Raw genomic sequence first — 22,905 nt, 5'->3', positions numbered from 1 at the left:
GTAAATTAGAAAAGTTATTGAAAATTCGATATTATGATATTTTAGACCTTTCAAAGTTTTGATCAACGGCTACTTTTTCTTTTCTTAAAGCGAAAAATATAATTTTTAAAATCGACTATGCAAGCAAGCAACCATTTTTACAACTATTCACTATTAATAGTAACAAACAAAGGAGGCTATTTAGTAAGGACAATAAATATTTACCATATTTTTAATACATTTATGCAAACGGTTTTGGATTTTTCTTGAAAAAAGGATTTTTTTTTTTACAAATGTATTGCTTATATAAATAAGTTTTGTCATACTCATTAATACATTTACAAAAAGAAAATGTTAACTTTTTTTTTAAAGAGAAAAAATCTATTTAATATGCAAATAAGTAGAACATAATTCCAAACAGCAATTAATAAGTAGTTTTTCATGTTATCGCTTGAACTGCAGCAGATAAACGGAATCCCAAGACTTTTTTTTTTAAGGTTTGGGATTAGAGATTGACCCTTTACAAAACAATTAGATCAGTTAGATAATCATTATATAACATCAGTTAAACCAGGTTCTCGTATAACTTCTTCTTCACTTTCACCTATCCCTGGTCTGCTGGACCATTGGGGCACCACACAAGATCTGTCAACCGTCTTCCTTCATTCTTCTCTGTCATTTGCCTTTGATTGAATCTGATATTCTTTCTGAAAATATTGAAACTTGCATTTTTACCTGCCTGGGTAAACCACTTCGGGGGCCGATTTTGAGTTTGTGTTTCCACATAAACTGTCTTTGTAACCTTTTTATTTTCTTCAAGTATTTTTTATTTTTTTTATGTTGTTATTGTGTGTTGTATCATTTTAAATAGTCTTTTTATTTTGTTTCCCTGATAAGGTAACTCAATGGATCACTGGCGGATCCAGAACTTCGGAAGGGGGGGGCGATTTTTTTCCAAACCCTAACCCTAACCCCCAGAAAACCCTAACCCTATGCAATAAACGCGCTTACAGTATATATATATATATAACTCTCAAAGTTATGCGTATATTAGAATGTTTAAAAAAATGCAGTGTTTCTCAACCTTCGGCGAAAAAAGCAGACAAAAACACCAACGTTGAGGCCTTTCTCTTGACAGCTAGGGGGTCTGGGGGAGCGCTGTAAGCTCCCCCAGTGGGTATCGGGGCGAAACCCGATGCCAAAATCGTTTTTTTGCTTACTTCACTGCAGAACCGCATTCTCCTGACATCCACAGCTCATTATTTATCCTATTCAATAAAAAGGATCTTTTGAATAATGTTTTACTTGAAAATATTCTAATATTCTAATATGACTTTATAGGCCCTTACTACCAAATACAACCGATTTGTTCCTTAAAAAAATAAGGGGGTCTTGGGGTCTGAGGCCTTTCTCTTGACAGCTAGGGGGTCTGGGGGAGCGCTGTAAGCTCCCCCATTGAGGATCGGGGCGAAGCCCCGACGCCAAAATCGTTTTCTTGCATTCTTCACTGCAGAAACGCTTTTTCCTGACATCTACAGCTTATTATTCATCCTATTAAGATAGGACCTTTTGAATAATGTTTTACTTGAAAAATATTTAATATGATTTTACATGCTCTTACTACATCGCAAATACAACCGATTTGGAATGACTTTGAGGAACGCCGCCGAAAAAACATCTATTCGATAAATAATATTTTTTTAAAAAAAGCTCATTTGTAAGTGATACATTTTGTTCAATAGGCATGTTTGTAATTTGGTTTGTTACAGAACTATAATTCAAAGCTCTAAAAAAACATTTTGGAAGTGGGAGGAGAAATTAAGTGAACCAATTAGATTTTACACAAATTTTTTTTCATTTTTAGTATTCAAGCATAAATTGTGAATTATTGTCCCAAATATTTTTTTTACAACAGAAAAATATCAGTTTGAGTAAAGGTTAAAAAGATGACTAGGAAAATAATATTTGGGTTCAGAACACATCTCAATTGTTACTCTTATTATGAAAAATTTCGTATGAATTCTAAATTTTCCAAAAAAAAAAAAAAAAGTCCTTCTTAAAATAACTAAAATGAATTCGTGTGCAATTACATAAACTCTGTCGCCACATTTGACTTTTCTGTTTTAAACCGTCATCTTTTCATCCGACATTATTTACAAATGGATTAAAACATCAATATATAGCTTATATTATATAGATATTCAAATAATTTTGTTCAAAAACTATGATTTCTCCATAAAAATAGGACCGCCCCACCCCATTCAGAGGGCTACAGTGGGGAGGGAAGCAGAAGCAATCGCCCCTCCCCCCTCCACCTCACCGATTCGGCTAAGATACCAGAAGTGTAGCAACATAATATAAAAATTATATTGTAATTCAACTAATTTTGTTCACAAACTATGATTTCCCCATAAAAGTAGGACCCCCCCCCCCACTCAAAGGGTTTAGGTGGGAATGGCAGTAGATGTATTTGCCCCCCCCCCCCCCCAACCCAATCGGAAAACAGGGGAACGGCATAATATAAAGATCGGTTAAAACACCAAAACACGTTTTAATCAAATAGATATTTAATTGATTCTGTTAGCAAGCTGTGATTTCTAAAATTTAATGCCATCACCCCCTCCCGACCCCATAAATCAGCCAACATACCTGAGGGGGGGGGGCGAAGTAATCTAAAAATAGGTTGAAATATAAATAATTAGCATATATTATAAACATAAGTAATAAATTCGTATACAAATTGTGTGAATTCTATAGTAAAATCCGTCTCTGTCACATGACATTTGGCTAAACTCTTTCGAAATTAAATATAATAAAATATAAAAAAAAATAAAAAAAAAATAGAAAAAACTCAAGAATTAGGCTTCTTTATTTCAGAGACAATTAGTCTAACACATTTATAGTACTAAAGTGTGTTCAAATTATGATTATTAAAAAAATAGCATCATTTCTAATATCTATATTATAAAGTAGAATGTGAGGTGTATGTATGTATGTATGTATGTTACTTATAGACATCAAAACCGCTTGACCAATCTTGATAAAACTAGGCAGGAATGTTCCTTGGGTACTAACTTAGACCGTAGTGTATGTATTGTAGCCCTAAAACAAACTTAAGACCCTCAAAAAAAAAAATAAAGTTGTCCGACTCTATTAAAGCTATAGTATTTTATGGATCTAGGCCATGTCTACAATGTTGACAAGAGAAAAGATAGAAAGGATTTAGACCTAGATCTAATTTTAAGAAATACACTTTGCGCAGATAGTTTTTTACTTTGACACATGAAAATACAAAAGAAGATCCATTAATTTCATTATATAATAAAATTAACCTTCAATGTTGTGTTTCAAAAGCATTTTTTACATAAATTAGTTCCTTATATATGTGACTACAGATTTCCTGACGAACATTAATTCATTAGACAATACCGTAATGAATCGCGTACTAAATATTAATTCGTTTAATTGTTTACTTTATAATCCCATCCCTAGATCTAAAACTCTAAGATGATAAAACTTCTCTTCGCACAGATAGTTTTATACTTTAACACTTAACATATTAATTAAAGTCCATTCATTTCATATTTTGATCAAATAAACATTCAAATTTGGTTTTCTAAAGCTACATTCGTTTACGAAAGCTGCGAAGCCGAGTTGAGATAGGCCTAGATCTATATTCATTCATGAATCGCGTACTAAAAATTATTTCGTTTAATTGTTTACTTTATAATCCCATCCCTAGATCTAAAACTCTAATCCAACTCTAAGATGATAAAACTTCTCTTCGCACAGATAGTTTTATACTTTAACAAATAAATATATTAATTAAAGTCCATTCATTTCATATTTTGATCAAATAAACATTCAAATTTGGTTTTCTAAATCTACATTCGTTTACGAAAGCTGCGAAGCCGAGTTGAGATAGGCCTAGATCTATATTCATTCATGAATCGCGTACTAAAAATTATTTCGTTTAATTGTTCACTTTATAATCCCATTTATTTAAAAAAGCTATCGCTCTTTTCGTTTTAATAGATAAGAATGTATCGACTTTGGGTAAACCATTTTCGCAAAACTAATTTTATTTTCGTAGCGAAAGAGAAATAACGTGAAAGGATCATTAGCTACGTTTAACATACATCTATATCCAATCCACTAGATTATACAAAAGCAAATGTTTTAATTTAAAAAAAAATGGATTTTCCCCTATTAGCTATTTTGATCTGATAGCTTCATTCACACTATTTTTACATTGACACATTCGCTTTACTTATTACATTATTATTTCGTTTAATTGTTTACAAACACTCTCAGTGACTATATCGACAGTAATGCGCAAATAAAGACCCGCGGGTCGCGGGTAACATATGTCTAGTGTTTTAAATAAGACAAAAATATTTAAATTAATCCAATCGAAAAATATTTTTAATGTTCGAAGTATAAAAATTGCCTGCAACGATAACGACTCGCAGCGTCCTTTGTATTTATACATTCCAGCAAGTCTTCTCGCTATACTCGTCTTTTCTTCTATTAAAACTGTTACATTTCTCCAAAGTGTCATACCATCATTCAGTTGACGGCATTGGCTTAAAAAAAAATACCTAAAAAAAAAGCCCACTGAAAACATCTTGTCAAAAAGAATGTTCCTCTCCTTTTAATGACGCCCGCCATTGTATTGGAAATAATAAAACACTTTTTTTTTCTTTGTTAACACTGTATAATACACCTAAGACGCTAGGAGAATGCATTTCTGCAGATCAGAATGATGAAAACCGTGGCGAAGGGACAATGTCCTAGATCCTAGGATTAGTTTCAAGCGCACCCCCCCCCCTCCTCCCAAGACAACCGAGCTGAGTAATAGAAGAGGGAACGCATATTCTGTTGTTGTCTGGACATGGTGGAACGTCTTATGGTCGAGATATACTACGTCACTACCACTTCACTTATTTAAAACTAAAGGACATTCCGCGGGTTTATACCAGACACTCTGAACTTTATCAACATAACCGAATGATCTGGAAATACAAATGTAGGCCAAACATTGACAGCCAGTTGTAAAGCCAGCCTACAAGGAAGTAAATGAAAGGTGTAGGTTACTGGCAAGTCTTAATGGTAAACTTAACCAGACTTCAGCACATCTCACTTCACTGTGTGTAGATGTGTAGACATTGTTTAGCAAATTTCCGAAGTAGGCCTACTGTCCTGTGTCTATATATATAGATAGACAGATCTAGATCTAGATGTAGATCTGTTGTTGTGTTCGTCTTATTCTGACCAGAGTGTGATCATGAGCTCTTGTTGACTAGTGGATTTACTGCAGAGTCTATACAAGCACGCTTAGATTTGTATTTTATTTCTGGTGTTGACAACATTTCAATGGGCAGAAAATCAAAGTCTTCTGTTACAGGTAAGCCAGTAATCCACGTGGGGAATAATGAAATTAAATCAAGTTAGTTCTAAGTTCTTTTTAGAGACTATGTTAGCAAAAGTGAACACAATTTTATTTAATCTGGACTTGAATATTTGATCTGAATGGTTGATCAACCTATAGCTCATTATTCTTCTCTTACTCTCTCTCTCTCTCTTGTTTTGTTTTTTTTGTTTTTTTCCTCTTTTTTTTTCTTATTTTCTTTCTCTTTATTTCTGACACTCATTCTCTCTCTCTCTCTCTCTCTCTCTCGCTCTCTCTCTCTCTCTTTCTCTCTCTCTCTCTCTCTCTCTCTCTCTCTCTCTCTCTTGGTGTGCCATTGTATCTACGCAGTTTTTGGCCTCAAAGTTTGTTGCTTGTTAGAAATTGAAAACAAAACTCAACCATCTAACATGCTGAAAAAAGAAAAAAAAAACAACACCTATTGATCTGTGTTTAATTTTAATTAATTTTTTTAAGGAAACATTTAAACGCGAAATATTAAATTAATTGCCCACTTAATTGAGTCTGGTTCAATAGATACTTTCAAACTTGTGAGAGTGTGTGGGGTAAAGCTATACCTTGTGTGAATCTGAGCTTCATTATATAACCCAATTGTCAAAGTGTATTTGTATGTTAATTATAGGACCCACTTATCAATGTGTTCTTATATGTTCATTATAGGACCCAATTATCAATGTGTTGTTGTATGTTCATTATAGGACCCAATTATCAATGTGTTGTTGTATGTTCATTATAGGACCCAATTATCAATGTGTTGTTGTATGTTCATTATAGGACCCAATTATCAATGTGTTCTTATATGTTCATTATAGGACCCAATTATCAATGTGTTGTTGTATGTTCATTATAGGACCCAATTATCAATGTGTTCATTTATGTTCATTATATGACCCAATTATCAATGTGTTCTTGTATGTTCATTATAGGACCCAATTATCAATGTGTTCATTTATGTTCATTATAGGACCCAATTATCAATGTGTTCATTTATGTTCATTATAGGACCCAATTATCAAAGTGTTCATGTTATTCATTATAGGACCCAATTATCAATGTGTTCATGTTATTCATTATAGGACCCAATTATCAATGTGTTGTTGTATGTTCATTATAGGACCCAATTATCAATGTGTTGTTGTATGTTCATTATAGGACCCAATTATCAATGTGTTGTTGCATGTTCATTATAGGACCCAATTATCAATGTGTTCTTATATGTTCATTATAGGACCCAATTATCAATGTGTTCTTGTATGTTCATTATAGGACCCAATTATCAATGTGTTGTTGTATGTTCATTATAGGACCCAATTATCAATGTGTTCTTGTATGTTCATTATAGGACCCAATTATCAATGTGTTCTTGTATGTTCATTATAGGACCCAATTATCAATGTGTTCTTGTATGTTTATTATAGGACTTAATTATCAATGTGTTCTTGTATGTTCATTATAGGACCTTTTTCTATTTCTGTTTTTGTTTGATTAATGAGAGTATCAAGTGATCAGCACAATAACTTATCGCCTTTACTTTCTCCAACTAATGTAGGCACCCATGAAAGTTGAGGCTTTAACCGGGATTTGAACTCTAGACTACTTGGTTGAGAAACAAATACGCTCTCTAAACAAAAACGGATCTATAAAAATTAACTTTTACAAAGCTTTTATCAATTCTGTCTGTCTGTCTATCTAGTAAAAGGTTTATACACGTGTTTTCTCCCACACCCAATGTCAGATCAAACTTAAAATTTGCACAAAATTTTCCTTTTGCCCGACAAATGTGAAATGGAGAAAAAAAAATTAATTGCTTAATAATGTTTGTTTCGTATTGAACAAGAGAAACACATTAACGTGGTCGAGAGGCCAAGTGCGATTGAACTTGGCTTGGCTACCTAGAAGGGGGCTCGAGGTTCGACACCCGACTCGGGCAACACGGAAAACCATCTCTTAGGTACCCCCTCCCCCCCCCCTCCACTGGCCACAAATGAGATTGGACAAAAGCGCTCTGAGCATGCAATAAGCATGAAAGTAGCGCTATATAAAAGCTATAATAATATAATAATTATACTTGACTGATTTGGTATAAGTTGAATTAGTCCTTTGTATAATTTACAGAGAGAAATAGGTATCCACGTTTAAGTTCAAAGGTCACCTCGTTTGATACAAATTGTGTACACGTCACATTCCGTTTATCCATTCTAGGATCAAGTTACAATTTCACATAATTTATAGTCGAGAACAATATAGGAATCAGAGATTTAATCACTAGTAAATCAATTAGTGGAAATTAGTAAATTATGCTTTCTATAAAAAGGGAGTTTTATCTTGGAATATAGCTTAGCGGTGTGAAACACTGCATTCAACGTTAAACTTAGGTATCAAAGACATTGCAATTATTATTTTGGAGATATGTTGCTGTGATTTTGCAGTTCTTCTCCTTAAATAAGATTTGCATTTTTTAAAATGTATTTTTAGCGGCCCCCGGAAGGGGAAAAAACGCTATCAGTTTTGTGTGGCCTGTCTGTCCGTCTGTCCCGTTTAGATATCAAAAAACTAGAAGAGAAAATGAAAATCGGACATCATGATATTTTAGATCATTCAAAGTTCTGAGCAACGGCTACTCTTTTCTTTTCCGAAAGTGAACCATCTAATATTTAAAATTATATATGCAAGCAGATTTTTTCAAAAAATTACACCACTCTTCAATGAAAACCTCCAGGGGAAGTAAGTCTAATTACAAAGTTCACAAGCTTCTTCATTAATTAATCAAACTTTATTCATAGATTTGTGCATTGGTACAAAAAAAAATGCATTTAAGGTCACAATGCAAAAAGTATCAATGGATCATTATAAAATAGATTTTCCATGTATTAACTAACTCATGGAATAGAATACTGATTCAAATGTTGTTTTAAAAAGAATTTTAATACGAAATTCGTTTCAATTGTAAGTTTAAAAAAATACCATACCCCGCGCAGTTTTCACACATTCTCATTAGGCTATACACTTGACAACAATCTAGATTAGGCCTACAATAAATTGAGCCCTAATTGAGCCCAGATCTACATAGATCTATATTTATAATACGAGTTCTTGTCTAGATATAGTAGATTCTATATCAAGATTCTATATCTAGACTTATATATAGACTTAGATCTAACTCTTGATCTAGACTTAGAGACTGAGATATATTTGTAGCTGTAGACTTAGAGACTTAGATCTATTTCTAGATCTAGGCTTAGACTTAGATCTTGAATCTAGATCTTGATCTAAAACCAGGTCTAGATCTAGCTAGATCAATGTCTAGTTTGTATGTATTAATTTTTATTTGATAGGGGAAAGTCTTGTTATCTGTTCACAATTGTAGCTTAAAGAAGCTCAAGAATTATTTTTTTTCGCGTTGCCAATTGATCTAATTTTGTTAGAAGAATAAATCATTTTTAGTTTCTCTTTATTATATTGCAACATGTTATTAATTTTGAATGTATGGATAAAGTTAATAATTATTATTTAAAAAAATATAAGTGTACGCTAAATGAATATATGAAGATGTTGTGGCTGAGGGGTAAATAACTTGGAACTGGAAGTCCCGTGATCAAATCCTGTTGAAGACTCTAGGTGGACAACTTCGGGGGCCGATTTTGAGTTTGTGTTTCACACAAACTGTCTTTGTAACCATGTTTAAATATATATTGTTTTCTCGACTTGGGTCATAATTGAAACACTCTGTTCGTGGGACGTAGGGCTGAGAGGAAATAAAGTGAAATGTATTGGAACCGAGTCTTTTACATTTTAAGCAGAAGTTTTGAAAGAGCTGGATAGTACCTCGTCACGTACTGGATACGGGCGTATGTTGGACATCACTGATTGTGTGTCTGTAGGTATGTATGTATTTGCATAATTAAGAAAATTTGTAGCGTTGTAAAAACAGTATTATGGACATATTTCCCCACTGGAGTTTTACCCTTGGGAAATTATCGGATACTCCAAGGATCTTAATTCAAAGTTTGGAAATGTTGACATCTTCGTGACCTAGATTTGAAATATACTTTGGAAAACATGCTTTTCGAAAAACCCGTTTTAGCCTGTACAGTGACACTACATAGAATGCAGTCTAAAAATAGACTGGTTGGGAGTATGTAAACACACACTAGCGGGGAAATGTTAATTCACTAGGGGCTCCGGTTTGTCCAATAAAATAACCATGATCGATAAATGACTTATCAATTTCGGGAAAAATATAACGCTAAAATTAGCACTTACTGATTGTATAAACACACATAAGCTTCATGGGACTAGACCACATGTTCATTTAAAGCTCACTTCTTATGTCTCTTTGGCATCAGTTTTTTTTTTTTATGTAAATGAACGTAATAAGCGCGTATTTCCTTCGAGCATATTATGAATCATAGCGAGATTACAAAGTCAAATAGGTCTCACGAAGACACAGCTATCGCCGTATGACTTTTGTCTTTCAAGTTAAGTATATTCTCAAGAGGTTTGTCTTTTTTCTTGTCTAAGTGTGTGAACATTGTAACATATTTAGTCACATTTTAATGATAATGTTTATATTTGTAAGCAATAAAATAAAACAACTTAATGGACCTCATTCACCAATCGTAAACAAACAACATTTAGCTCCGTGTTGCTCTATCTCTTCTATAGAATTTACGTTCTCATGTTTAATTCACGATGGTTGTCACGTGACGATGTTTTCATTGTTTTATCAATAAGATCACGTGACTAAATGTTGTTTGTTTACGATTGGTGAATGAGGTCCATTACTTAATTACAGTTTAGATTATAACATATTTAGTCAGATTTTAATTACATGTTTTTTATTTAAACAGTAATATATAACAACTTAATTACAATTTAGATTGTAACATATTGTTATAACCCTATTCGCGACGCTAAAGGGTTAACTGTGTGTGATCCGCTGACATATGTGATACAGGCCAATAATACAGTTTAGAGTGCTATATTGAAAGGCAAGGGACAGTACTGGCATGAACTTTGCACGTGAATAACGCCAGTGTTATGGTCATCTGATCATAGGCCTGCGCAGACCAGAGACACAGTATGTAAGAAAGCGGCAGTTCAAGACCGGAGACCGGGACTGTTAGTCGACCATGACGTCGGTCCTGGTGCAGCCCTCCAGTGAAACGTACGAGTCCAGGAAGAGACAGTAGAGTTTATGAGTTTAGTACAGTGATATACAGTCTAACTTTGTAGTAGCTGTGTTGCCAATTGTGTCATATAGTCTGTTTCATTTGACCCATATTAAAGTACCAGATTATTTGGAGCCTTGTTGTCAAGTTCTTGATGTGTTGTGTTGTGTTTAGCAGTGTTTGCAGAAGGCCTGATTAGGAGAGAGATCGTAACAATATTTAGTCACATTTTAATTAAATGTTTATATATTTAAACAGTAAAATGAAACAACTTAATTACTAAGGTATAAGCATCATACAACCTACATTCTTTTTTTTTTTTTTGGTTGCATACCTTTAAGTGAATAGTGGTATAAAAATCGAATAGTTAATCTATATTAAATGGTAGATATGTAGGATCGAGCAATTAGTTTAGCTGTATAGTTGTACAGAATCTAACAGCTAATTTATTTCGTAAGGCAGCTAATTTCGATAATAGTTATATGGAATCGAAAATGTTTTCATTAAAAAAAAATACCTCTTAATGTCTGTGTTTTCTAAACAGGCAAACAGAATTTTATCCAATTTTATATAGGTTGTTATACAGAATTTTATCCAATTTTTTTATATATTTTATTTGCACTAGAACAAACGCTTTAAATTCAGCAGCCTTCCTTCGCGACAAGTTAAGACAGTTTCTGTAAAACATAATTTATTTCTGGCGGCGGTAAAATAACATTACATTGCAGTTGCGTTAGAAAATATCAAAACTATCAAAATGTTTCCCAGCTTGATGAAAGTGAAGATGTCTACAAAGACAATCTAGTAGACAGTCGGCAAGTCTGTATCCGGGTCTCTATCACCTCAACCAAATTGTGCTTCTGCTCAATCTAATAATATTGCACATAGTTTTACATAAAATATCCCGAAATGTATAGAATATCATTAAGGTTATGTCAGTGACTCTGACCAACGTAAAAACTGCAAATCTTAAGGACAAATCTCAGGTGTATGATTATTATTCGCAGCCTTCCAGCCCTCCAATATAGAAGAAATACATGGGTCAAGACAAAACCTTGATCAGGCCCTCCCGTAGTCTTAGAAACCCGTCCCCTACAGAACATAAACCTTTGGGGATACATTTTTTTTTTAACTTTACTTTTTTGTCCTGTTATTCGGCCGCCTATCCGATTTAGATTGTCTAGAGCCCACAATTTGTTTATCAGTGTTTCGAGAAACTCTTTAAAAAAACTACTTAAAAACCTTTACAGCAGCGGTTCTCAACCTTTTAAGCTCGGCGACTATTTTTATAATCCCCCACTCTGCCGCGACCCCCCCCCCACACACACATATAGCAATAGAAGAGTAGACAATACCAATCCATATTTTCGATAGTCTTAGGCAACCCCTGGCTAATGGTCAATCGACCCCCAAGGGGGTCGCGATCCACAGGTTGAGAACACCTGCTTTACAGGGTAATGTAAGAATCTACAATCTCTCTCTCTCTCTCTCTCTCTCTCACACACACACACAATCTCATATATATATATATATATGTTACACTTTTTGTTTGGCAGTCTATCAACCAGATCTTGACGGAGACAATGGTGAAGACGGGGAAGCAGACCTCACCATGGATGACGTAGAGGTCTCCCAGCTAACCAGCGGAACCACATCTTCAAGGAACACAAGCCCACAAAACCACGAGGTGGAGACACTAAGTGACCCATTCCTACACACGAATGACATGCTTTCGATCTTCGGTAGTTCTACTTTTATTTGATTCTTGCACAGTTTACTTTACATCTTCAGTCTATAACTCTATAGGCGTATAGTATTGAACTTGAGAACTCTTGTAAGGGTGCAAGGCTAGTGGTTGAGAACATTTAGCATTTCAATCATTCAAAACCTAAATAGTTGCAATGAAAGTAGGCTGGTAATTATTTAACTCCAGCCTAGCTATTGTCAAGTGAGACAAAGACAAAGTAGCCCCCATTCAATGAACGCCTTCAAAGTCATGGTGGTGTCAAACAATGAAAGTAGGCTGGTAATTATTTAACTCCAGCCTAGCTATTGTCAAGTGAGACAAAGACAAAGTAGCCCCCATTAAATGAACGCCTTCAAAGTCATGCTGGTGTAAAACAATGAAAGGAACCACAACGCGTCATTCAAAACAAAAGTAAAGAGGGAAAAGAATGGAGTTTCGGGTAGTACAAACTCTCAAGTGTACATTGAGTGTTGGTGTTAATCACAAAATGCGTCCTTGTTGACTTCTTTTCAAATTTGTTTCACTTCATATGAGTAATTATGTGTAGTTTTCTATTAACAGACGCTCACAGTGTATTTCATTATGATTGTCAGTGGCGTGGCTTGAGTGGGGGCGGGGTATCCAAATTCCAAGTCCCCCCAGGCCACTACTTGAGAGGGCCCCCAAAGGAATATCCTAAATTATTTTTTTACATTAAATATGAGATTTTATCACTTGTGCGTTATCTCGCCCATAAACAACTGTATTATTCATTAAAAGATTTTTTTTTATTTTACTTACATACTGCACGAATTGGAACTTAGACTTATATATTTATTAAGTATAATATCTTTTCTTTTTTGAAGTAACGTCTGTATTATATAAGATAAGATCTCATGTCATGATGCCGAATGTCAAAATGCCCCTAGAAAGATCAAGCCCCACCTCCAGGGCCCCCAACTTCCTAGCTACGCCACGGATGATTGTATTTTAAATATAGATATACATTTATAATCTTTAAAAAAAAAAAGCATGAGGTATCAGAAAACCAAAATATTTTTTTTTTCATCTTTCTCGATACCAATGGAGACTACGGTGAATTTGATGAAGATAATTCCATTTAAAACACGGATGCCATTTTATAATAATAAAAAAAAGATTTATATTTATTTGCGTGTACTATGCTCGTATAAGATACTCTATAAACAAACAGAAGTTGTCATACAAAATGTCTGGAAACACTAGATATACCTAGGGTACAAGCTCAGAAAATGTCTAAAGTAGTGTAGAAACAGTACCTCAAATAAAAAAATTCTTCGTCAAACCTCCATGCATCTTGCACCTTGTCAGGGCCGGTCTTAGGCTACTGCAACCTATGCGACCGCAGTGGACCCCGCAATCTCATTTGCCCCGCGCGAAATCTAGGTGTAAATTATTAAATTAGAGCATTGTAACTTATTAAAGGTTTCATAGAATTGTCCTGAAATTATTAAAATCTTCTGAAAACTCATGCACATCTCCATAAAAACAGACAAATTGGCATTTTGGGGTGACCGGGATGTCAATTAATATGGAAAACGCCAATCCTACACGCGATTAAAAAAAGCAAAAATCAAAAGTGATATTTTACTAGTCGATAGTAAATCTAAATAGGAGATCTGAATGTTTATCAGCTTTTTGTGTGAAAACTATCTACTGTAGATGGCTCGTAAAGTTCATTTGACAATGATTCTGTACTTAGTAAAGTATGAATAAAATGCAAAGACACATTTATTTGGTACAACAAAATCTTAAATTTCACTTATTATCCTTATCCATACATAGACTAGGCCCCGCTCAATCCGTTTCGCATAGGGCCCTGCAATCCGTAGGACCGGCCCTACACCATGTCACTAGCTTTCTATTTTTACTTCTCTCCCCTTCCAGTAGAAGCGGAGGGGGTATAGAACAGCATTTATGTGTAACCTACGACCATAGGGCTGACTCCAGTCCTTGACACGTGCTGTCCAGCCCCCCTCCCACCCATACTTCAGCACAAGGTGCATAATGAGCAACAGATAAACAGTTCCATTTAAACTAGAAAATATTTATTGAAAAAAAAATATAAGGTTTATATTTTATTTAAAAAAAAAGCATCGCACAATCACTGTCATAACGCTCAATACTACTCTTTCAATATTAGACAAAATTAATTAATAACTTCTAAATGATTAACTAATTAATTATTATTATTTTTAGTGATTCATGTTTTGTCTTCGACTATGAATAATTTGCGAAATGTCAACTTGATCCGAGAAAAAATGTGTAAAATAATCCACCAAGACATACAAACAGACAGACATATTGAGTTGTTGTAAGATTGATAACTGGTCAGAATCTTAACACGACCTTGACTTTTCCTCATAGATGGCCCAGGTAAATTCCGAATGTACTACTCCGCATACCTATGCTGTGCACAGAAAGACCTGTCCTCCTTTGGGCTTCCATTTCATGCCATGCTTGAGAAAATTGGATTCAAAATCTTCCTCCCACCTCGAGATCTTGTCATCACTGGCCCCATGTACGAGAATATGGCGAGGGCCTTAGAAGAGCGGTAAGTGCAGTCAGCTACCAGATTCTCAACCAATCTCAAAACATAAATCTTGGAACTGTCCATACCTAAGGCTTGTCTAGTCTTGGCAATATGCTCCTTCTAGATGTTTTCATTTTAAAACCCGGTCTACAATCTTAAAAAAAAATTCAAAATAAAAAAAAAACACAAAGGGAAAGAACTGAAAAATTACTGCAATATATCTCAATTATTTTGAAATAAGCTGCCTTTTTTTATACATAAAAAATTAATTAATTTCCACTTGTTGATTAACTAATTGATTCATGTTTTATTGATTAATGTATTTTCATTGACTAGGAATAATTACCGGGATGTGTTTACTGGAATCGTGTGCTCTAGCGTACCTAGTGACTACAACAAAATACGCCCCACATTGCTGATGAGAAACTTGAACTTCCTCGGCATTAGAAATCAACCGTGTCAATTATGTTTCACGACCAAATAGCACTGCAATTAGAGCGAGTCACCTTATACACTCGATTTTGCAATTAGCATATGAATAAAACGAATCTTTAAAAGTTCATCTCTTGATCGAGAATCTGTCATTTAATAACAGCCCATAGGACTTTTTCATTGGTCTCATAATTATAAACTTCCGTTTAAATAAAACCAATGTTTGTAATGATTAGAACTAAATGAGTTTACTATCATGTTAATGTCTTAGTGGTCATGATTATTTAACGAACTTTTTGTTGAGAAGAACACCATCGATAATTAAACATCAATTAAGAGTGATACTTCAGTGGTCCTCACCTAGTGGTATTTCAGTGGTTCTCACCGAGTGGTATTTCATTGGTCCTCACCGAGTAGGACTTTTCAAAAAATGTTTGAAAAATACTGGTTTAAGACACTATATTTGAAAAAATCGTATTAGGTTATAAATAAAAAAAAAATACTCAGTGCTAAAAATTGTATTATGCAGTGATAAAATGCTTTTTAAAAACATAGCTTCAAGGTGCACCTATATTTTCTAAGCCGCAAACCTAGATACAGGCTCACACCCAATTTTTATATTGAGAGTATGACACAACCAGAAAAAAACAAGCTACTGTGATAAGCTTCAAAATAATCTATTCAACCGGCTCTATGTAGTGAAGACCATTAAAGCGACAGTATTGTTAGCTACAAAAGATGGCCCCCCTGCTCGTGTAGGAAGCACTCCCAACTGCCGTCTCGATAGTCCCCAGGTTCGAACCCCCTGTCTTCATGGTGGAGGTTTAGATTACGGCTTAGAAATCGTTTCTGAAGGAATACCCACCAATTTACAAGGCTGAGATCTATATGAGATCTGAGTTACTGAGTTTATTGTGTTGCAGTGGCGTAGCTAGGAATTCGCTATCATTCGGGGGACCAAGGGGCTTGACCTTTTTAAGAGCCCCTGCATTTTGACATTCGACATCATGACATGAGACAATGGCATACTATTTAATATTTAATGTAAAAAAAAATCGAACTCTAATTTGGGGGAAGCCCAGGGGGGGGGGGGGATTTTCGAATTCTCCCCTATCCCCCACCATAGCTACGCCACTTTTGGTTGAGCGTAAATGTTTTACATATTTCGGATGTTCCTTAAAAGTTGAAAATAATTTACTTCCTAATCCAAACCTTCCGCAGGACGACGGGGTATGGGAGCAGGGAGGGTTTGAACCCATCGATAAGTCCAAACGACAGTCGAGCTCGCAAACCGGACGACCAGCTAGCCGAATGGGTTGTAGATCTAGATCTATATCTTTGGTTCCCTTTTTTTTTAATTTTCTTTATTGTTTTAGAAAAAGGAATTTAGAGAAAATAAGGCAAATTTTTTATAATTACGTAGTTTAATAAATTTGAAAAAAAAATGACATGCAAAAAAAAAATCGAATTTTATTTAAAGCGTTCGTTCTTAGATTAATGGACAATTTGTAAAGCCACATTCTTGGTCTATCCGGTGTATAGATTAAAGGAATGATGATAAGTTATGCTTTTAGCGGCTCCCGAATGTTACAGACAGGAGACGAGGTGGCTGAGCGGCAAAGCGTTTGGATTCCGAACCGAGGTCCTGGGTTCAAATCCTGGTGAAGGCTGGGACTTTTAATTCCGGGATCTTGGGCACCTCTGAATCCACCCAGCTCTAATTGATTACTGACATTAGTTGGAGGGAAAGTAAAGGTGGTTGGTCGTTGTGCTGGCAACATGAAACCCTCTTAAAACTGTGAGTCACAGAAACAGATGACATTTACATCATCTGCCCAATAGATTGCAAGGTCTGGAAGGGGAACTTTACTTTACTTACAGTGTCGGACAACATTGACAACATACTCGTTTAGGAGAGTGGTTGAGTGGAAAACCACTGAAATGATAAAACGAAGATTTCGAGCATGAAGCTGTGCCATAGACTTCAATATTGACCTTTTTGAGTCCAACTAACTCTACCTTACCTGCAAGTACTTTGGTTGAACTGAAGATAACTTCCTCAATAAGTCTTCAAATACACATATAAATTCTTATTTTCTGCATTGTAATTCAGAGTGAAGTAAATTAATTGTATGTTTTAATTTTGATAACATTCGTCTAGAGTAACACCATTAGTAAGTTTAGAGACACTTTAGGACAGAAGACTAAAAAGTAAAGTAGCAATAATTTATGAAACACTGAATGATGTTAACACAGCAGTTTCCCCCAGATGCGAAAACCTGAACATTCTAAGAAATATTCTAGAGTCGTTTTTAAGCAAAACCTAAAAATATCTTTCGTCTATGTCTACAATTTTTAATATTCACTATATTCATGTTTGTGGTTCAATTGTTGTTTGTAATGGAAGTCCTATCTGCCTGCTGTCTTGAGTTCAAAGACTTTGTTATCTCTTCAGGTGCAACGGGAAAATTATCATCGTCCTCTCCTGCAACTACCTGGACTCGGAGGAATGTTTGTTTCTTACATACTTCGCCAGAGTCTTGGATCCAGGTAAATAGATTCAAGTAAATCAAACAGTTAAAAAAAACTCGCCCTATGTTTTATGCAACATGTTGATCGTAATGGATATATTTTCTTATATTTCTTCACATATCATTCACAATATGGGGGGGGGGGGGGGGATGAAAGCCAACTTGCACAAAAATTGGAGGCGTAAAACAAACATAAAAAAAAAATTTCATTTATTATTACCTAGAAATTGGGTGCGCAGTAGATGAGTGTTCCTAACTGACGATACCAACGTTGATTCCACCAGAATGTGGTATATAATTACGGAGAGTTAAAGGGAGTCATTCGTTATGCTGGTCAATGGTCGTTAACCGTTGACCAAAGAAACAGATGACCATAACATCTTCTGCTATATAGGTCGCAAGATCTGAAAGGATGAATTTTACTTTTTTTTCTTAACTAGAAATGTTACCGGTTTTGGTGGATTGAGACACACATTATCTAACTTTCAGGGGTGTGTGTATCAACTGATATGCTTATTGGATACCATTTTATCCTATTTCTTCCCATGTATATCATCTGTGCATCTCAGTTTAGCCTATGAAACATTGATATCTTTGAAAACATTTATAAATAGCTACATTCTTGGTGTATCCGGTGTATAGATTAAAGGAAGTGATGATAAGTTCTGTTTTTAGCGGCTCTCAAAAGGGGAAAAGACGCTATTAGTTTTGTGTGGAATGTCTGTCCGTCCATCTGTCCATCCGTCTGTCCGTCCTTCCCGTTTAGATCTCGTAAACTAGAAAAGATAGTGAAAATCTGACATCATTATATTTTAGACCATTCAAAGTTCTGATGCAACGGCTACTTTTTTTTCTTTTCTGAAAGCGAAAAATCTATTTTTTAAAATCACTTATGCAAACACTTCTAAAACTATTCACTATTAATAGTAACAAACACGGGAGGCTCTTTAGAAGGGGAGTATTTTACCATATTTTAAACATATTTATGCAAATAGTTTTAGATTTATAAAAAAAAATATTAACATTTATACTGCCAACTTATGTGAGTTCTGTCATACTAACCACAACATTTACACAAAAAAAAGTTTTCTTTTTTTTTTTTTTTAAGAGAAAAAAAACTATTTACTATGTATCCAAATAACAATCAATAAGTAGGTTTTCATATTATCACGTGAACTGCAGCGTCGCCACATTTATATTGTGAACTTAACTATTTTTTATTTTTTTTACGGAAATCATTTTTTTTTTCTTGGGATTTGAGTAAGCGATTGACCCTTTACAAAACAATTAGATCAATTAGATATTCATTATAAGACATCAGTTAGGCCATATTCATATCTAACTTCACATTCACTTTCACCTATCCTTTGGTCTGCTGGACCGCTTGGGCACCACACAAGATCTATCAACCTTCTTTCTCCATTCTTCTCTGTCATTTGTCTTTAATAGAATTTCATTTTAATGTACTTTCTGAAAATATTGAAACCTGCCTTTTTACCTACCTGGGTGGACCACTTTGGGGGCCGATTTTGAGTTTGTGTTTGCAGCTAAATTTGTAACTGTGTGGTTGGCAACATTTAAGTTAATTTTTAGGGTTCTTGACATGGTTTAAATTTGTTAAATTTACGATGTAGGGAGGCGGGAATAGTTCTCATCCGGTTCTATCATTTAGAGGCGAAATGTTATTTAAATTTGTTAACTGTACGCCTGAGATCCACTGCCACTACTGAACAATTAGTGCACTAATTTCTGTGTTAGTTCAACTCTCCACTCAAGCGTTTCCCCTATAGGGTTCTTGGCTCACGCTTCAATAAAATATGGAGCCATGTTTAGATGACGCTTATTTATTATTACTTACCAAAACCACAAGATGGAGGCGCGGTGGCTGAGCTGTAAAGCGCCTGACTTCCGAACTGGGGTTACCAAGCTCGAATCCTAGTGAAGACTAGGATTTTTTATTTCTGGATCTTTATGCACCTCTAAGTCCACCCAGCTCTAATGGGTACCTAACCATTAGTAGGGAAAAGTAAAGTTGGTTGGTCGTTATGTTAGCCACATGACACCCTTGTTAACCGTAGGCGACAGAAACAGATGACCTTTATATCATCTGCTACTAACACAATGTCTGAAAAGGCTACTTTACTTTAAATCACAAGAGAATAAACTTGAGTTAATGAGACAGTGTGTTTCTCTTTGCAGACGCAAGGTACAGAAATCTGATCCCAGTTCAAATCGACAAAGAAATCGGCGACGTGCCAAGCGTACTTAAAGGCATGTCCATCATACGATATAATCAAGCTTTCCGTCTCGGCTGGTTGAAACAGAAGTTGATAGACGCCATTGCTGCCTGACAGCTGGATGAAAAGGGGAGACAAAAAGACATTGTGTATTGGACCTATTTTCCACGAGCAGTGATTTCCCTTTGCTTCACAAATGGAAACGATTGATTTAAATGTGTGGTTGAAAATTAAAATTTAAAAGCTTTGATGTGATGTGTTCATGAGACTTTATTCTTAATATATATATATGATATGAATCATGACTTTTCAGTATTGTCTATATGTGTACATAATTGTAATATAGTAAGGTAATAAGTATTTAGACTCTGCCTATTTTTAAAATATCCAGAGATGTAAACATGTGCTTTAAGTATTAAAAAAGCATGTGTCCAATAAATATAATAAAATTGTTGTATTTTAACTTGTCTCATTGCATTTTTTTGTTTGTGATTGTAATTTAAATCTAATTTTTATTTCTAGAAATGTAAAACAATGGAACAATATTTTGTTTGGCATGCCTGTTGAAAAACATGTTTAACAATATATGGGAAGGTTCTTGAAGGAAGGGCAGATGCATAACAATCATTGTATAACTAAATACACTAAAAGTTTGAGTACTGGTTATAAAGTATAAACTGTTTTTATGCATTGGACATTTTCAGTCTAAAAGTCTATAAATAAAATACAATTAATATGACTTATCAATAGGACTAATTCTTACAAGTGCTTATTTTTACCTAATGTCATTAGAGAATTTAATGGGTTGCATGAATCAGCCATAAAAACCAACGACTTTGCAGAGTTTAAGTCATTGATTAAATTAAAGAATGGACAGGCCTGCCATTGAGAGAGGTTCTAAATAAAGCAAAAAAAAAGGGAGGAATGGAGAAAGACGGTCGACAAATCTTGCCTGGTGCCCCAACGGTCCAACAGACTAAGGGATAGGTTAAGGTAAAGGTTAAGTCATTGGTTAAGATGCATGATTAGATTGACAGTAATTGACACAGGACATTTTTCTAGGATGATCTTTCTATAAGCACAAAAAAAGCCCATACTCTAGAGAGTCTACTTAACACGCTTTATAAGCCACATAATGTAAAATGTATATCTATCTACATGTAACGCTTTACAATTTCGTACTTGAGTTGACTCTACGAAGTGCTACGTTTGACTGGACCTTAGAGGCGCTGACACTGATGCTCTATCTATTCCATTCCTAACAAAAGATAATCAGCAGATTTAGTCAAGTCGGATGTCAAGTCTCGAGCCACACTTTAGCCATCTTTTCTTCTCTTCTGGACATCTTGCCTTTGACAATATGAAAGGCATCATTTCTTATTAAAAGCAAGTCACATATTTAAATAGACAATCTCTCTTTTAAAAAGCAGATCACCCTTTGTACAAGCAGTTAGGGATTGTTTACTCATAATAATTAATGATCCATAGATAATGAAAATAAAATGTTTTTCTCATCAGTCCTAATAAATGTTAGATAATAAAACAATGAAACATATTTGTATCCCGCCCCTCCACTTCTCCAAGGGGAATGAATGCGGGTTAAGTGAATGTATAGACCACAGACCTATATGTATATATTATATCTAGACTTGAAAACGGAAACCAATTCTTATCCGCGATTGATCAGCTCACGTATTGCTGATAGAGTCACTGATATTGTGCATTAGAAACAATGAAAGAAAATAATAATGTTATAAGTAAAGCGAATGCATGAATTTATGAATAAAAAATATTCCTAATGGAGCTAAAAATAGCTAATTGACCTGAATTCAATATTTTGTGAAAACATTGGCGAACGAATGTAGACCTATGTAAAAATGCTTTAGAAAACCAAAATTGAATGTTAATTTGATTAAAATATGAAATGAATGAACTATAATTAGTATGTTCATGTGTTTCATTATAAAACTTTCTTTGCGAAGAGAAGCTGTATCATCTTAGAATTGAATTAGAGTTTTAGACCTAGGAATAGAGAGATGTGTAACATTTCGCGTAATGTCTAATGAAAGAATTTACGTCAGGAATTCTAAATTCGAAGATATAAGGAACGAATTTATGTAAAAATGCTTTTGAAACACAAATTTGAAGGTTAATTGTACTATATAATGAAATCAATAGACTATATTTTGTATATTCATGTGTCTAAGTAAAAAACTATCTGCGCAAAGGACAGTTCTTAAAATTAGATCTAGATCTATATCATTTCGATCTTTTCATGTAAATATGGTAAACATAGCCTAGATCGATGAAGTTATAATGCTTTCATAGAGTTGGTCAACTTTATTTTGAGGGTCTTAAGTTTGTTTTAGGGCTACAATACATACACCACGGTCTAAGTTAGTACCCTAGGAACATTTCTGCCAAATTGTATCAAGATTGGTCAAACGGTTTTGATTTCTATTCTGCACATACATACATACATACATACATACATACATACATACATACATACATACATACAACATACATACATACATACATACATACATACATACATACATACATACATACATACATACGCCTTACTTTCTACTTTATAATATAGATTATTATATCACAAAAATTCATAACAGTTCAACAAGAGTTTTTCCAGTGCAGCCAATTAACAAGCAATTTTTTTCCAAGAGGTATACATAAACTGTCATTTTTTTAAGGAAAATCGTTAGAGCAGTTTTCAAGACCCATGTCATTTTTTTTGTTCACATGAAGACATTGCAAGCTGATAAAAGGAAATTTTAACAAGTAATTTGTTCTTTTTATACATAT

The 22,905-nt window shown here is 34.4% G+C and overlaps 1 protein-coding gene across 2 annotated transcripts; it reads left to right on the top strand.

Moving 5' to 3' along the window:
• Window positions 1-5,058: 5,058 nt before the first annotated feature.
• LOC106054887 (myeloid differentiation primary response protein MyD88-like) lies at window positions 5,059-20,542 on the top strand. Of its 2 annotated transcripts, none has more exons than XM_056004676.1 (5): window positions 5,059-5,386; window positions 12,138-12,323; window positions 14,714-14,900; window positions 17,767-17,861; window positions 20,042-20,542. In XM_056004676.1, the coding sequence occupies exons 1-5, from the start codon at window positions 5,356-5,358 to the stop codon at window positions 20,191-20,193; spliced, it is 651 nt and encodes a 216-aa protein (XP_055860651.1). In that variant the 5' UTR covers window positions 5,059-5,355; the 3' UTR covers window positions 20,194-20,542. The 2 variants fall into 2 exon arrangements, with proteins under 2 accessions (XP_055860651.1, XP_013066429.1); XM_013210975.2 differs by lacking the exon at window positions 5,059-5,386 and adding an exon at window positions 9,715-9,908.
• The last annotated feature ends 2,363 nt before the right edge of the window (window positions 20,543-22,905 follow it).

The sequence above is a fragment of the Biomphalaria glabrata genome, chromosome 11 (genome assembly GCF_947242115.1).
Source record: "Biomphalaria glabrata chromosome 11, xgBioGlab47.1, whole genome shotgun sequence".
Classification (NCBI taxonomy): domain Eukaryota; kingdom Metazoa; phylum Mollusca; class Gastropoda; family Planorbidae; genus Biomphalaria; species Biomphalaria glabrata.
Note: the sequence above shows the minus strand (reverse complement) of the source record. Positions and strands in the feature narration are given on the sequence as shown.

Coding starts and splice junctions, on each gene's coding strand:
- LOC106054887 (XM_056004676.1), top strand. CDS start 5,356: ATGGGCAGAAAATCAAAGTCTTCTGTTACAG. Junction 12,324..14,713: donor TGACATGCTTTCGATCTTCG/GTAGTTCTACTT, acceptor TTTTCCTCATAG/ATGGCCCAGGTAAATTCCGA. Junction 17,862..20,041: donor CGCCAGAGTCTTGGATCCAG/GTAAATAGATTC, acceptor TTCTCTTTGCAG/ACGCAAGGTACAGAAATCTG.